At 36.1% G+C, this 17,157-nt stretch overlaps 1 protein-coding gene across 7 annotated transcripts in view; it reads right to left on the bottom strand.

Annotated features, from left to right (window-relative positions):
* Positions 1-17,157, bottom strand: part of GLCCI1 (glucocorticoid induced 1) — a 91,282-nt gene that overhangs the window by 29,373 nt on the left and 44,752 nt on the right. For 5 of the 7 annotated variants that reach the window (XM_053926850.2, XM_045185237.3, XM_053926853.1 and 2 more), the window contains 2 exons: positions 14,858-14,944; positions 3,665-3,802 (listed from right to left, as the gene is read on the bottom strand). In XM_053926850.2, coding sequence (XP_053782825.1) covers positions 3,665-3,802; positions 14,858-14,944 — 225 coding nt within the window. The remainder of the gene's footprint in view (positions 1-3,664; positions 3,803-14,857; positions 14,945-17,157) is intronic. The other 2 variants (XM_053926851.2, XM_053926852.2) reach the window with 1 other exon arrangement.

Raw genomic sequence — 17,157 nt, forward strand, 5'->3', positions numbered from 1 at the left:
TGCTGCTCTGCCTAAGACAGTGTCTCTAAAGCCTACTCCATGGCATCACAAGGAAGCTCTCGGTCCTCACTGTGGTGGGCCTACCCACCCTGGCTGCTATGATGAAATGATTGCACAACCTTCCTTCACAAAGGGAACACTAAGTTACACTGACTGGATTAAAACTAAACTACAGATGAATCTCACTTTGTGTTTCTAAATACTCGTGTCAAATATGGCAGTCAAAGACAAATACTGCATGATCTCACTTCTATGTGGAATCTAGAAAGCAACGTACAGAAACTGCCAGCAGATTGGTGGTTGCCAGAAGTAGAGCGGGGTGGGGGGCGGGGGCAGGAAATGGGTAAAGGTGGTAAAAGGGTACAACCTTCCAGTTGTAAAGTGAATAACAATTCTATATGGTGTATTTCAAAGCTGTTAAAAGAACAGATCTTAAAGGTTCTCACTATATGTAAACCGACTCCCGCCCCCTCCCCCCCCCCCCCCCCGTAACTATGTAAGGGGATGGATGTGTTAACTAACCTTATTGTGGTGATGATTTTGCAATATACACCTACCTCAAATGATTACAGTGTATACCTTAAGCTTATACAATCCTATATGTCAATTATATCTTAATAAAGCCTTAAAGAAAAAAATTTTAAAAAGAGGAGAGATGAGCTCTCTCTAAATATGAAAGGGTCCCAAGCACATGAGCTGCAAAGTTTTAAAAGGTTAGGGGACAAATGACCCTGGGTCACAAGGAAGGAATAATAATTGTGCACAGAAGAATTAGCATAAATCCTCACAAAGAAATGACTACATTATTTGTGGACTCAAAGAAAAATCAGAGACTGGCTCCATTTAAAATCTGAGAATCTAAAATTCACATTTCACTGTAAACTTCTGAAAACCTGAAAGCATGGCCCTTGTTTGCTGTTTTTGTCTTGTTGGTTTTCCCCACTATCCTTAACATTTAAAAACAAAACAAAACAAAAACCTAAACTCAGTCTCAAAAGACTGGTTGAGTACTTTTGTCTCAGGTATTGAAAGGGAGGGACATGTTTCCCAGAATGAATTCTCTTCCATGGTAGGCCAGGGAAATGAGAAATCTTAACTTCAAAGGTAGCAGCAGGAAGGGTGACAGGATCCTGGGGCTTTTGGAAGAAAAGGGAAAAAAATGAAAAGTAAAGTAGCACTTTGCCATTTGCTTTTGTGAGAGCCATCGCAGTCAATTTTCAATAAAAGCACATTACGCAGGTACTATTATTATCCCCATCTTCTAGGTGAGGAAACAGAGGTAGACAGGCATAGGCGTGAACAAACGTGCCTGTATAAGGAGCACACACATGTGCGAGCACACATGCATGCAGATGGAGAGGTCACCTGCGAGACCATCAACCTTACATCCCCACAGATATGCCTGCCCACATGCAGACTCACAGAGAGCCGCCATCCCACAGCGGAGGGACTCGGAGGGACTCCCGCACAGAGACGCATCCCCACAGATAGAGCAGGTACATTTTCAACAGAGGCATGTTAACAGTATGGCCTAAGATTTAAAATATACTTCGTTCACAAACCCACTTTACCCACAGATTTACTGTATCTCTTTTACAGACTGGGAAACAACTCCAAAAAATAAAGTACCTTTTGCAATGTAACATAGCTAGTAAATGGCAGGCCCAATCCTTTAGTCTTTAATTCATAACCTGTTTCTATTACCTACCAACACTGCTGAAAGTAATACTAGGTTAATGTTCAAGTGTAATAACCAACCAGTCACTATGTATTGACTAATAATCTCAACCACTTCGCAAACTAACTTCCTTTCTTAATGTTGGAGATATTGCAAGATGTGAAACTGGAATAAACATGAACAAAAATTTGATGAAGCAATTAACTGACTACATACTAACCTACTGATAAGTTTCTATTTTTTTGATAAGCAGTTTGTACCACCTTAAAAACTGTGCCTATTGGATACAACTTTAAGTAGTGAAAAATTATAAAACATCTTTAGAACTCAATTGGATATGAATTGAGACAGATACATTATTAGATACATGTATTTTTAAAAGATTTATCACATAATTCCTTTGATCTCAAAGGAGTAATCAAAATTCTCTAGACTGTTGTCTTTTGGGTCCACAGAAAATATCGCAATTATTTTCCCCGACTATAGTATGAGAAAAAAAAATTTTTTTAAACCAACCACTAAAAGAATGTTAGGGTGGAAGGTATACTCTTAGTAAAACTATGAGGAAACTTTAATTTTTCTTACTTAAAAAGGGAAGTCCACATCAATAATATCAAATAATTATTATTTGATCAGGCATGAGAAACATCCCTAATCATTTCACTTACTCCAACAAATAGTACCACGAAAAACTCTTACTAATGAGGAGGGCTCAGATAAGGAAGCAACTCTGTTTTTTCTTTATTTCCTCTGAAGAACTTAAGAATAGTAAACCCAGCTTTTACAATTTATAAAAATCAAGAATAGTAAAAAGAATTTAAACAACAATACCATACGCATTATTTTTGTTCTCTCTGAGAACGTCACCCACTGGGATAAAAAGGTTTGCTTACTGCTTACTATAAAAACAGTGGGTTCCCCAAGCTCTGTGTTTCTCTCCTGTAATGTGATCTACTGCGTGCGTAGGCATCTGTTTGAGCCCTCCCCATTACCCCATGTGACTTGGAGTTCAGGGGAACAAAGGTAAACTTGATAGTCTTGAGACTTGCTGTGGTGAAGTCCACTGTCTCCAAACCAGGAGTCTCATGCCTCTGCCAGCATCCATGAAATAGTAAAAGACAAACTTTTTAGGCTGTAAGCAGGAAAGAAAAAATTGAATCCAAGACCTGAGAGGGTGTACTTCCTCCTTTGCCTCAAATGAAGAGATAGGAGTTCATCTGTTTTTTTAACCTCACCAGAGGACATTTTTTTCATTGCTTTTATAGGGGAAGGGTAGGGGGTGGGGGAGGGAGAGAGGGAGAGTGAGGGAGAGAGACAGACAGACAGACATTGATTGGTTGCCTTCTTGTACACACCGACCAGGGAATGAACCCATAGCCTGGGTATGTGCCCTGACCAGGAATTGAACCTGTGACCTTTTGGTTCACAGGATGACTCTCCAACTAACTGAGCCACATTGGCCAGGGTGAGAGAGGAGTTTTAATGGCACAACTTGAATGACTGATGTATGTTCCTCATAGACAAGGGGTCATGACGAATTGGTATCTGACACCCATGCCATATACTGAAAATGTTGAGGTAGGATAACAGAGATTTAACATTGCATTTTAGATTCATCCTGAACTCCCAGACATTAACCAGACAAAAAATATGTGAGAGCTTCCCAAGAACTATTTGGGATATTTGAGTGTTAGAGTCATCGTGGAGGGCTGTCTTCGGTCCTGTGCAAGAGGGCCACCTAGAAGGCTGAATACAGCCCAGCAGCTGGGAAAGTAAGTTCTATTTCTACAATTCTAGAGGTGAAGGAGAGTAAGAACCTCACTAACCCATAAAGATAGAACTAAAGGTAAGAGATGTGTGGTAAGAAGGGATCTCCAAAGAACTTGTGAAATCACAAAAGAAAGTTTTAAGAATCTGCCAAGCCCAGGGAATGTAAAGGCATCTTACAACAGTACCAGTCAAGTAGGAACATTTCTGTTCCCTTACCTTTCCCTCTCTCCCCCTCGCGCCAACTCCAGAGGGGTCGGACACAGTAGCTATGGAGTTAGGAAGGAGGTGAGCAAGAAACAGAAAAGGAGCTTCCAGGATCCCTTCACCCATGAAGTCACCCAGCTGTAGCAGGCCCTGGTCGGGAGAAGAAGAGTAGCTGTGACCATGGGAGAAGTCAGAAGCTTTGACCACATCAGGGACTGGAAAGCATGCACACTTAAAAGGACCACAAGAGTGTAAGAATGATCAGCTTCTCGTTTTGTACCACGGACAGGAAACAAACTTCTCTCACTGAATAAGGACAGTGGGAGTTAATATAAAATCCTTTTGTGATTAGTCCTTAAAGTCTGAGTTGCTTTTCCTAATATGTAAGTAAGCTCTTTAAGAAGTAGATTGTTATCTACAGTTTGTTTTAAAATACTAGGTGCTTTATTTAACACTGAGCATACAGCCTTATTTATCGGTATTATTCGATGAATGAATGCAGTGCCATTAAAGGCTGATCATGTATTCTAAACAATCTTAAAATTTAATTTAGCTTTTTTCTTTTACCTCTGCTAACTGTGTAGAAATCAAGTACCATAAAAAGTGGTAAGTATTAATTAAATATTTATCATTAACTTAGCAGACTTCTTAAGCGTAGGTATACTGTATAAGTTAATTTAATTTTAAATTGTGCTATATAAACAGGGAACCACTGATCTAACCAATGGAAAAGTACACGTGTACATTTTTTTTAGTTTGTAAAACCTAATCAAAGGTTTTGTCAACAACCCTTCAGTAAACATAATCTAAAGGAAGAAAAGTCATCTTTTCATAAAGGAAAATGATGCCTCACTTGAACTCATTTCCTCAACACAGACCAAACCACAACCACCTCACTGTATACTGGCATCAATTACAGTTTGTGATAAATGTACTGAAAATCTGCCATTTCTTTGTAGGTAATCTGCCTTTTTCCTGATATGCAAGGTTATGTGTGTGTGTGTTTGCCCTTGATCTACAATTCCGTTACACTATATCTAAGGGTTGGAATTTTTCATTGTCCTGTTTTTCCTCCTTGGAACTGGTGGGCTTTTTCAATATAAAGATACACATGGCTCTTCAAATCTAGCAAATATTCATCCTTAAAAACTCTCTCTTCCCAGATGCTTACTAGGCTTACTTTCTGGAACTCCTAACTTGGTCTATTTTCCATGTTTCTTAACTTCTCTTTCATGTTTAAACCACTGTTCCATTTTGTCTACATTCTAGATGATCTGCCCATCCTGACTTTCAATTCTCAGTTGAGTCTTCTGATTCACTAATTCTCTCTTCTGCTATGTCATTTTAATCTACCAAAGAGTTTTTTTTTTTTTTAAAGATTTATTTTTAGAGAGAGGGGAAAGGAGGGAGAAAGAGAAGGAAACATCAATGTGTGGTTGCCTCTCACATGCCCGCTACTGGGGACCTGGCCTACAACCCAGATTGTACCCTGACTGGGAATTGAACCAGCAACCCTTTGGTTTGCAGGCCAGCATACTCTCCACTGAGCCACACCAGCCAGGGGTAACAAAAAGTTTTTTATTTTATAGACTTTTGCTAGTTACCAGGTTTTGCAAATTGACCTTTTTTCATTCTGCCTACTCTTTTTTATTCCTATAGTCACTGCAACTTACTATTTAATTTGAAATTCTAAACATTCTTATTTTTAAGTTCTTTTTGGGGATTGTGTTCTTATCTTTATTTCCCCAGATGTAAGTGATTTTATTTAAAGTATCTGCTGCCTTTTATGGCAACAGAGTTCCTTACATTCCCTAAAATACTTGTTTGCAAGCTTACCTCATGTGGGGGTTTTACCCTTTGAGAGCTCTTTCATGCCATGTTGTTTCATGGTTGCTCAAACAAGCTCTCTTGGGAGGCACAGCTCCAGCACAGGTATTAAATTAGGATGACAGGGGCTTTGGTCTCACACTGGTAGAGCTCTACTGCAGATGCCGCCCCCTCCCCGCATAGAACATATGATTACTACTATTTCCATTTTTGCATAGCTGCCTCTCTGGCCCACAAGAAAACACCGACAGTGTCACATAAAGCTATTTCAGGTCTAGATTTACTGCCTAGAAACACAGTACCCAATTTATGCAGAGAGCCCAGTTCCAATCTCCTGCCATTTGCAAGATGCATTTGGTACTGTTAAAATGTTTAGGAATCTACACGCTCTTAAATTTGGCTTAAAAATCCTTCCTTAAGCCCCAGCCAACATGACCCAGGTTTCTGTAAGGCAGACAGCATCAACATCCACTCACCACCAAAGATTCTCTTTCTATTCAGGGCCTGCAGGGGTCTTCCTTGGCTTAAATGTAGCTAGATTACAGGGTCTGGCAGAAGTAAGGCCTGCTTGAGTGTGGTTGGAGGGTAATAATATGGGTGTAATAATTCATAGTTTTAATTTGAATATTTCAACTAAAATGTCATATGGTGTGCTTGAGGGTGATATTGTTATGTTACAGAATTACATGCTTATGATTTTGTAATAAAAGATTTAGTAAAAAAAAAAGGGGGGGAGTGTTATTTGTGCCAAACCCTGTATATTTACTTATTTATTTCTTTGAAAAAAGTTCACATTTCATTCTTACAAGCTTGAAGCAAAGTGGAAGCAGATTATACAGGTGATTTTACTGACATCCTAATCAGAAATCCGGATGCAAATTATGTGAGGGGGAGAGCATGTGTGTGACTCAGGAAGAACACAGTTGAATTTGATGCTATGAAAAGGAAGCAGGTCAAGCTGTTTTTTAAAAACACTCAAGTAGTATATAACTTTATAAAATATTGATACTCAATAATGGCTTTCACTTCTCATAATTTTCTCAAATGCCAATTCTCGTTTTTACTTTCAGTCTTCTCCCATGTACTCCAATCCTTTTTCTAGCCACTGGTATATACATCATGGAGCATTTGATACCTTCATGACAGATCATGGAAAACTCACCAGTCTTTTATATCTATTTCTTCTTTTATCTTTACTGAGGTATAATTTACATTCCCTTAACTTCATCCACTGTAAGGGTGAAAATTAAGTAAGCTTTAACCACTTTTCAGAGTTGGACGACAATAACCACAATGCAGTTTTAGAACTACTTCATCACCTCCAAATTGGCTTTGTAGCCAATCTCCACTCCCCCGACCCCACCCCCAGCCATATGCAACCACTAATGTGCTGCTTTTTTTCTCTAGCAATTTGCCTTTTCTGGCACTTCAATATAAATGGAACCATATCATATGTAGTCTTAATTGTCTGACTTCGTTTGCTTAGCAGGGATTGGCAAACTACAATCTTCAGGCCTAATCCAGCTTGTTTTGTAAATAGAATTTATTGGAACATAACCACACCCACTCCATATTGTCCATGGCTGCTTTCACACTACGACAGCAGGCTGCGTAGTTGCAACAAAGATAATACGGTCCACAAACTCCAAAATATTTACTATCTGGCCTTTTACAGAAAACAAAGTGCTGACCCTTAACTTAGTAGAATGTTTCTGAGCTTCATTCACACTGTAGCATGCATTAGTACTCAGAATAGCTTCTTTTTATTGCTGAATAGTACGCTATTGCATGACTGCACCCCACTTTGTTTATCTACCCATTTACCAACTGACTGATATTCTCCAGTTGTTCTGAACCACTCTGCTATAAACAATAGTGTCCATGTCTCAATGCAGACATGTGTTTTCACTTTTACTATACAAATTCCTAAGAATGGAACTGCTGGGTTACATGCTAAGTTAATGATTTCACTTTTAAAGAAACTGGCTGTTTTTCCAAAGTGGCTGGAAATTTATAAAGTGGAATACCACTTTATACTCCAAACAGTGTTTGAGGGTTCCAGATTCTCTCCATTCATGCCAACACTCGACACTGTCTTTTAAATTAAAATCATTGTACTAGGTGTGTAGTTGTGTTTCATGGTTTGATTTTGTATTTGTCTAATGACTAATGATGCTGAACATCTTTGGGTACCCATAAATTTTTGGTGAAATACTTCCCTGTTCAAGTGTCTTACCCATTTTTAAGTGGGTTGTCTTAGTATTTATTTGTATGAGTTCCATATATATTCTGTAAATAAGCTCTTTATTAGATACATGGTTTGCTGATATTTTTTCCAGTCTGGAGCTTGTCTTTGCATTCTCTTAGTCATATTTTTGATGTATAATTGTTCATTTTAATAAAGTTCAATTAATAATTTTTTCTTTTATGGCCTTGCTCTTGGTGTTATATCTAAGAATGCCCCACCTAATCCAAGGTCTTCTAGAAGTTTTATAATTTTAGAGTTTATATTTAGGACTATGCTCCATTTTGAGTTAATTTTACTCTATAGTAGGAGTCAAGGACTTAAGTTTTTCCCTTACATAGGGATATGCAATCATCTCAGTACCACTGGGATGGAAACACTTTTTCAAGAAAATTGTGTTGGCAACTTTGCTGAAAATCAACTGACTACACATGAGTTTAATCCTGAATTTACAATTTTGATCCATTTATCTATATGTGTTCCTTTAGGCTATTACTTTACCAACTTCATTAATGTATATTTATAAGAAGTATTGAAATTGTGTAATGTAAGTCCTCCAATTTTTTCCTTGCTTTCAAAATTATTTTGGCCATTCCAGGCCCTTTGCATTTCCACATAAGGTTTAGGATTACCTTGTTAATTTCTGCCAAAACCAAAATGTCTGGGATTTTAATAGCAATTACAGTGAATCAATTTTGGGAAAAATACCACATTAATGTTAATATTGAGTGTTACAATCCATGAACAAAGTGAATCTTTCCATTTATTTAAATCTAATTTGTCGAGGAATGTTTTGTTTTCAGTGTACAAGTCTTGTACTGTTTCATTAAATTTATTACTAAATATTTTAATCATTTTTGATGTAACTATAATAAAGTATTCCCTTATCTTTTGGGTTGTTTATATCTAGAATCTAGGCATACAATTGATTTGTGTGTTGATCTTGTATCCTGTAATCTTGCTTGAACTTGTGTATTTGTTCTTTTAACGTATTTGTATACTCCTTAGGAGTTTCTACAAATAGCATCACGTTACCTGTGAATAAAGGCAGTTTTACCACATCCTTTACAATCTGGGTATTTGCTGTATTTTTCTTGCCTGATTCCACTGACTAGACCCTCCTGTGCAATACTGAATAGTAGTAGTGATGAGCAACACTGAACGTCGTTGCCTTGTATCTGATCTCAGGAGAAAAGCATTCTGGTTTCGACGTTAAATACGTTATCTGTAGGTTCTTCAGATGAGATCGGGTGCATTCAGGGGGGTATGGCCATAGACTGTAGGTTCTTCTTTTCAGCATAAAAACTTTTATTCCTGGTTTGCTGACAGATTTTTTTTTCATAAATGGGTGTTAGAAAATGCCTTCTGACTCTACTGAGTTGGAAAAGTGTGTTTTTTTAAATTATTATTAATACAGTGTATTACATTAATTGAATTTCATCTTAAACCAACTTTGCAAACCTTGGACAAATCCCAGTTGCTCATGGTGGTGTATAATACTTTTTATATGTTGCTAGATTTGGTTTGAGAATATTTTGTTAAGGGTTTTTGCATCTATATTCAAGAAAGATTGCTCTGCCATTTTATTTTCTTGAGATGTCTTTGCCTGCCTTTGAAATCAGGTTAACTATGGCCCAATAAAATAAATTAGGAGTGTTCCCTTCTCTTCTGTTTTCTGAAGTAGTTTGTGAAGGATTAACATTATTTCCTCTTTAAATATTTAGTTAGCACTCCCAAATCTGATACTAGCATTTTCTTTGTGGATAGATTTTTAATTCCTCTTTCAATATTTTTACTTGCTACAAGTCTATTCATATTTTCCAGTTGTTCTTAAATCAGTTTAGGTAATTTGTCTCTTTCTAATAATTTGTGTCTGTGTAGAAATTCATCACCCATTTCATCTTAGTTTCTAAATTGATGACATTAAGTTGATCATAATATTCCTCTAGAACACTTTTAAGTTCTGTAAGGATGCTAGTAATGTCACCCCTTTCACTGCTGATTTTGGTAATCTGTATCTTTTTTTTTCTTGGTCAGTCTGTAGCGAAAGGTTTGTCAACTTTGTTGACCTTCTCAAAGAACTTTTCGTTTCACCGATTTTATTCTTATATTTTTGTTTCACTGGTTTCTGCTATATTCTTTCTTATCTCCTTTCTGTTTGCTTTTGGTCTGGTTTGCTTTTTCCCCCCTAGTCTCTCAAGATGGAAGTTTAGGTACTGATTTGCTATTTAAAGGTATAAATTTTCCTTGAAGCACTGATTTAGCTAAACCAACAAATTCTAAGTTATCTTTTTGTTTTCATTCATTTAATTATTTTAAAATTTCCCTTGTGTTACTGGAAAAGTACTGTTTAATTGACAAATATTTGGGGTTTTCTACAAATTCTTTCTGTTACAGAATTTTAACCTTTTGTAATCTATGGAGACTTGGTTTATGGCACAGTGAATGGTCTAACCTAGAGACTGTTGCACAGATGTTTGAAAAAGAGTATGTATTCTGTAGTCACTGGGTAGAGTTTTCTATACATGTTAGGTGAGTTAATGGATAATATTGAAGTCGTCTATTTTCTTGCTGATTTTCTATCTAGTTAGTTATTCTATCAAGTAATTAGAATGAGGTGTTGAAATACCCAATTATTATTGTAGAAACTGTATTTCTCCTTTGACAGGCTTTGCTTCATGCATTTTGGGACTGTTAGATGTACACAAAATTTACAATTGCTATACCCTCCTGATGTATTGACCTTTTCATCACTATAAAATGCCTCAACCTGGCCAGTGTGGCTCAGTTGGTTGGAGCGTCTTCTCGTAAACTGAAGGTAATGGGTTTGATTTCTGGTCAGGGCACATGCCTAGGTCGTGGGTTCAGTTCTAGTTAGGGTGCTTAAGAAAGGCAACTAATCGATGTTTCTCTCTTGCAGCTATGTCTCTCTTTCTCTCTCCCTCCCTTCCTCCTCCTCTAAAATCACTAAGCATGGGCTCGAGTGAGGTTAAAAAAAAGTCTCTATTTGTCTTTGGTAATACTTCTTGTTAAAGTCTATTTTATCTGGTAAGCTTTCTTATAACTGTTTTCGTTGTGTATCTTTTCCCATGTTTTTACTTGCAACCTATTTGTTTTTGATTTGAAGGTGTGCTTCTTAGAGACAGCATGGAGCTTAGTGCCACTTTTTAAATCCAGTTTGACAGTCTCTGCCTTTTGAGTAGAACATTCAGTCCATTCACATTTAATGTATTTACATAGTTAGATTTACTTCTACCATTTTGCTGTTCAGTTTCTCTTTGTGTCATATCTTTTTAAAATTCTGTTCCTTCTTTACTGCTTACTGCTTTCTTTTGTGATATTTTTAGTGCACCCACCTGATACCTCTGATATTTTTCCTTTCTGTTTTTTAGAGTTATTTTCTTAGCAACTACTCTAGGGATTATAATAAACACCTTAATTTATCACAATACACTTCAATATAGTCCCAGTAAGATAAGAACAATACTGAAATAATATGTCATTTTCCTTGCTCCTCTTTTGTGTTATTGTCATATATATTATAAACCCAACATTGTAGTATTATAATTATTGATTTATATGATTATATGTGTTTTAAATATCTGAAAAATTAATAAAATAAATTTATAGACTCTTCCATATTCACCATACCAAACATTCTTCAATTCTTCCAGTGGATTTGAATTAACATCTGGAAATTTCCTTTAGTATTTCTTGTTAAGACAATTAGTAGAAAGAAATCCCCTCAATCTTTGCTTATCTGGAATACTTTATTTCACCTTTATTTTAAAGGACTAGGTTTTTTGGATATAGAACCCTCAGTTGACGGGGTTTTTTTTTTTCCTTTTAACACTTTTAATATATCATGCTTTATGGTCTCCACCATTTCTGATAAAAAGCCAGCTGTTAAAGTTATTACTGATCCCCTAAGTGTAATGAGACATTTTCTTCTGCCAGCTTTCAAGAGTTTTCTCTTTTCCTTTGGCTTTCAACAGTGTAACTGTGCTATGCCTACGTGTGGCCCATTTTGTTTTCCTACGTGGAATCTGCTGACTCTCTTACATCTATAGATTATTTTCCACCAAATCGAAAAGCTTCCTGCCATTATTTCTTCAAATATGTTTTATCTTCTTTTCCTTCTCTCCTGGGTCTCCTATAATGTCTATGTGTATGTACTTAATGTTTTCTCACAGGTCTATTAGGGTCTTTTAATTTTTCTTCAATCTTTCTCTTTCTGGCACCAGGGTTTAAATTCTATTGACATATATTCAAATTCACGGATTCTTCTGCTATCTCAAATCTGCTATTAGGACTATTTAGTGAATTTGTAATTGTATAGTTACATTTTTTACCTCTGGAGTTTTTGTTTGCATCTTTTTAATAATAACTATCTCTTTGTGAAAACTCTTCATTCACTAAGTTACTATCATCCTACTTCCCTTTAATGATTTAAAAATGGTTTCTTCCTCTGAACAGAGTTATAATAGTTATTTTGATGTTTTGTCTGCTAAATCCAACATGGAGACAAAGTTCCCATTACTGCTTTTTTTTAAAGTATGGGTTATGCTTTCATGTTTCTTTGTATATCTCTATTTTCTTTGGTTGAATTTCAGATGTTTTAGATAATATATTGTAGCAACTCTAGATTCTGATTTTCTCTGAGAGTTGTTGTATTTTCTGTTTGTGCTTCAGTAACCTCATGGACTAAAATACTGTTTTTCCACTAATGTGTGGTCACTGATGTCTCTCCTCCATTATTTCCCCCTCATTTCTCCGTGTAAATCTGGCTTCTTAAGACCTTTTCAAGCTTATCTCCAATGTTCATTTTAGGGTTCAGCCAAAGACTGACTGAGATTTTACCCAAACATCTCAGTCCACTAAGGCTTCCACTCCCAGGATGGGATTTGTCTATAGAATGAGCAGTGTCTTTGAAGCCTGAGCCTTTTACAAGCTGGCCCCAGATTTTATTATCACTAGGCTTGCTTGAATCTCTTCTTAGGCTCCACTGACCAGCGATGCATAGGTGGCTTGGGCCCCCTTCATTTTCTGCTGTGCATATCCAGTGAAATGGGATATGTGATGAATTTGTCAAGCTCCTGTGACTGTCTTGCCTCCTAGAACTCTATAAAATCTCTCTACTCCGTGAGTCTATTGCTTGCCACAAATAGGACTACAACCTCAGACTAGCGGGGTGCCACTGGCCCTCCCTGTTCCTTTGCAACTAAGATCACTAATTTAATCTTCTGCGCTCTCTACCAAGTGCTCTCTCCCTGTAGGGGCTCCAGAGCTTCTGGTTTTCAAGGCTTGCCCCATCCTGGTTGAAATGTCACACCAACAAAGCCAGGGATGAGGAAGAGGAGGAAAGGGACAGATAAGAATACCACAAACTTGTGTTATTCTTATCCTGAGTTCAGTAATTTTCATGAATAAAGCTTCTCAATTCATTTGGTTGATTTCTAGAGCATTGAATTCGTTGATTCATCCTCCTTTGGGTTGCTTTGTGGGAGAGCAATCAAATCTCACACTCAGTATAATGTTAGCCATTCCTTTTTCAATCATTTATATCTTGTGTTGTTGTGGTCCAAAGTTCATCCATGCCAAATCTTGACTATTATTTTGAGATTGTATTTACCTCTGAGATAAAATTACAAGTTTGCTTTTTTGTTATTCATACTTTATGCATAGATTTGTAGCTACTTTAGTTATATTAAACCTGCTTCCTCCCTTCCTTCTTTTTTTTTTTTTTTGCTGCTGGGACTTTTTGCTGCTGTAACTGTTTTTGTGCACACGCATTTGTGTGTAGGTAGATGGAAGTTGAGGATTTCTCTAAAAGATTATAGAGAACCTACTTATAATTAAATATTATAAAGAACCTAGTAAAATTTTAATATAGTCATAGGCATAATCATGCTAATAGATTATATCTATTCAGTCCAGATAACACAGTATATGCAAGATACTGATAGCCTATAGTATATGAAAATGATACTAAAAGGTATGGAAAATATGGCATATATAAAAATATATGAGAAATGTCAATCTTTACCTTGGATAAAAATGACATTGCTAGCCTTTCAAATATTTAAGTATAGACTTACACACTGATACAGAGGGAAGAGTCAAAGCTAAGGGGTATAATTCTGAGTTCAGTGTACAAAATGAACTGTTTAACAACTTAAGCTGAAACGAATGAACTAGTTTGGTTCTCTTGATGAGCTTCTCTCACCAAGAATGATCAAAATACACTAGATGACCATTTTTTAAAGGAGTGTTTACATAGGAAATAAGACTAGGTGACCTTTCAACTCTAAGTTTCTATAAGAAATAGATAGGAATTTAGATAGATATAAGATAACACTATCAGGAAAAATAATCCAAAATATACATAAAGTTGATTGTAATTCAGGTTATTAATAATGGATAAGGGAATGGGGTCATAAAAACTATTACAGAAGATGTGACTTCCACTGTACTATACTGGGTCTTAAAGGGCAACACATGCTGGCTATATAACAAAGCTAGTAGAAGCAGGAAAGACTTTCTTACCATTGCACAAAGCTACGATCTATAGTTCTGGTTGCTGTAACTCAAAAACAAGAAAGCTGAAGTGGAACAAAAGATAACCAAAACAAAGAAGATACAGCAATTATTAATGAAATCAGAATTCATTCTGGAAAGGCAAAAACTGAGAGGGTGCGTAACAGATACTTATAAAGAACCTAAGGTAAGAGCACAAATAAGGTAAACTCAGACTTGTTATCAAAACACGGAAGGCAAGCCTTAAACTCTGTAAGAGGTAAGGCTAACACAAATAAAGGAAGTACCATTATGTTCAGGAAATAGTAAGATAATGTGCTAAGACCAAAAGAGGTTATAGAGCCCTAACCAGCATAGCTCAGTGGGTTGGGCATTGTCTCACAAACCAAAGGTTGCCAGTTTGATTTCCACGCAGGGCATATGCCTAGGTTGTGGGGCTAGGTCCCCGGATGGGTGTGTGTAAGAGGCAACTGATCGATGTTTCTCTTGCACATTGATGTCTCTCTTCCTCTGTTTCTCCCTTTCTTCCCCTCTCTCCAAAAAATAAATAAAATCTTTAAAAAATAGGTCACAGACTAAAAACAGAAATAGCTTACCTCTTTTAGTTGGTCAGCACTCCCCCATGATGCAGAACGCTGATGCGACCTCTTTTCTGCTCCCTCTTCCACCCAACAGCTAGGTGTCTTTATAAAAACAAAGACAAAAGAAAAATAAGGAATTTTGTCTTTACTCCTTATTCTCAAAGCAACTCAAATAGAGTTCAAAATTTTGGGGCAAACCAGTTAAGGAGCTACACTAACTACTAAGATCCCTTAAATGCTAAGATTTTCATGACCTTGTGTAATGTTTAAAACATCATATTCTGAATTATACATGATCAGCTGAAGATGTCTCTGAGTAAAGTTACTCAAAACATTCTGTTTTTCACATCAACAAATTAATGAAACAATCAAATGTAATACAGAACACTAAATCCCAAATGGTTAGGACCATTTAGTAGCTATATTTAAAATTAGCTAAATTAGGGAAAGTAAAAACAACTTAAAGACAGACAAATAGTAATGATTATCATAGTAAACATATATGGCTTTACAAGTTATTTTTATGCCCTGGCTGGTGTGGTTCAGTGGGTTGAGCACCAGCCTGCAAACCAAAGGGTCACCGGTTCGACTCCCAGTCAGGCCATATGCCTGCGTTGCCGGCCAGGTCCCCAGTTGGTGACATGAGAGAGGCAACCACACATTGATGTTTCTCTTCCTCTCTTTCCCCTTTCCTTCTTCTCTAAAAATAAATAAATAAAATCTTTAAAAAGTTATTTTTATTACACACTGAAAAACATCATTGTTTATGTTGAGGCTGTACCTATGGTTCTACATAATACATAGCTTCTTGTGGAAAAGCCATCAGTTCTACTTTATACAATTCAAAATGCTTGTGGACAACTTTTTAAGTAATGACCACCTCTTAAAAGTAATGAAACCTCAAAATGAAACCAGTAACAACTGAATGCTAATGGAATAAAAATACAAATAAACTCCTAAACAGTTCAAATACTAAAGTGAAGCTCTTTAGTCATAACTGAAAGAGTAAAATATTTTATTCAATGGCAAGTCTAAGGATAAAAGGTATCAATATATTAGATAAGCTGCATGCAAATAATTATTTAGTTGATAAAATTTCCTAAGTGCAGTTCTAGATAAGACAAACTACTCTGAAAATAACAAAGTCCCCAGCTAGTCCTATCTTTAATAACTTATTCTAAAATAATTCAATTATAAGTTTCTTTTAGTCATACTTTAATTTTGACAATTTATATGCCATAATACTTCTAAATTTCTAACAAATGTAAACATTACTCTTGACAAAAATCAAATGATTAAGGATCACAATGTTTAAAACTCAAAGTGCATCACAGAAAATGAGTCAATTTTCTGGTATGTCCAAAATTATTTAATAATAATGCTAATTATTTTCATTTTGTACACCTCCAACATTTTCGAAGGACATTTATATACACTGTACCTCCAACTTAGAGATAAATCAATACCGCAAGCTTTGCAAATGCTTCATACCGCTAAGCATGCCAATGGCAAAGGGGGCTAAATCTGAGGTCTGTTATCTCACAGGATATCTTTCTTCATATTATCATTTTTTCTAAAACTGAATATGAAAACCTATTTGATCATTTCAGAATATAGTATGAGTTATACAAAAGAAATAAAAACTACCAAAAATATTAATGACCTGGAAAGCTAGCTAATAAAATAGTTTTTTAGAAGTGCAAACCACTGAGAGAGTGCTCTCAGCTATGTGGCTATAGAGTTACATGCACATAAACCGTGTAAGTGTATTTATCATAGTCTCAACTTTTAAAAAAATACTCCCCAAAGAGTAATTTAATTATAATCACATCAATTTAAAATAGTATAAAAGTGCTCTGGTCTATATGTATAGTATATAGACTGCACTGTCCAATATGACAGCTAGTAGCCGCATGCAATTATTTAAATACAAATTAATGAAAATGAAATAAAACAAAAAATTTGGTTCCTTAGTTGCACTAGCACATTTAAAATTCTCAATAACCACACATGGCTAGTGGCTACTGGCTGCCACCTAGGATGGCACATATATGGGACATTACCACCACTGCAGAAAGTTCCATTGAGAGCAGTGTTCTTCACATTTAATCACTGACTTTTAACAAGTTATTTTAGTCAAAGCAAAACCAAAAGGTGGTTGGTTACTTAGTTTATGAAATCTACTTAAAGTTCATGCTTGTCAAATCACAGAAGATGAAATCATTTGTATCCAATTTGTTAAATCTGAGTATTTGAAAAATGTCTTATCATTTAAATTAGGAAAAAACACCACCACGGTAGCAAAAGTTCTTTCC

The sequence above is a fragment of the Desmodus rotundus genome, chromosome 6 (genome assembly GCF_022682495.2).
Source record: "Desmodus rotundus isolate HL8 chromosome 6, HLdesRot8A.1, whole genome shotgun sequence".
Taxonomy (NCBI): Eukaryota; Metazoa; Chordata; class Mammalia; order Chiroptera; family Phyllostomidae; genus Desmodus; species Desmodus rotundus.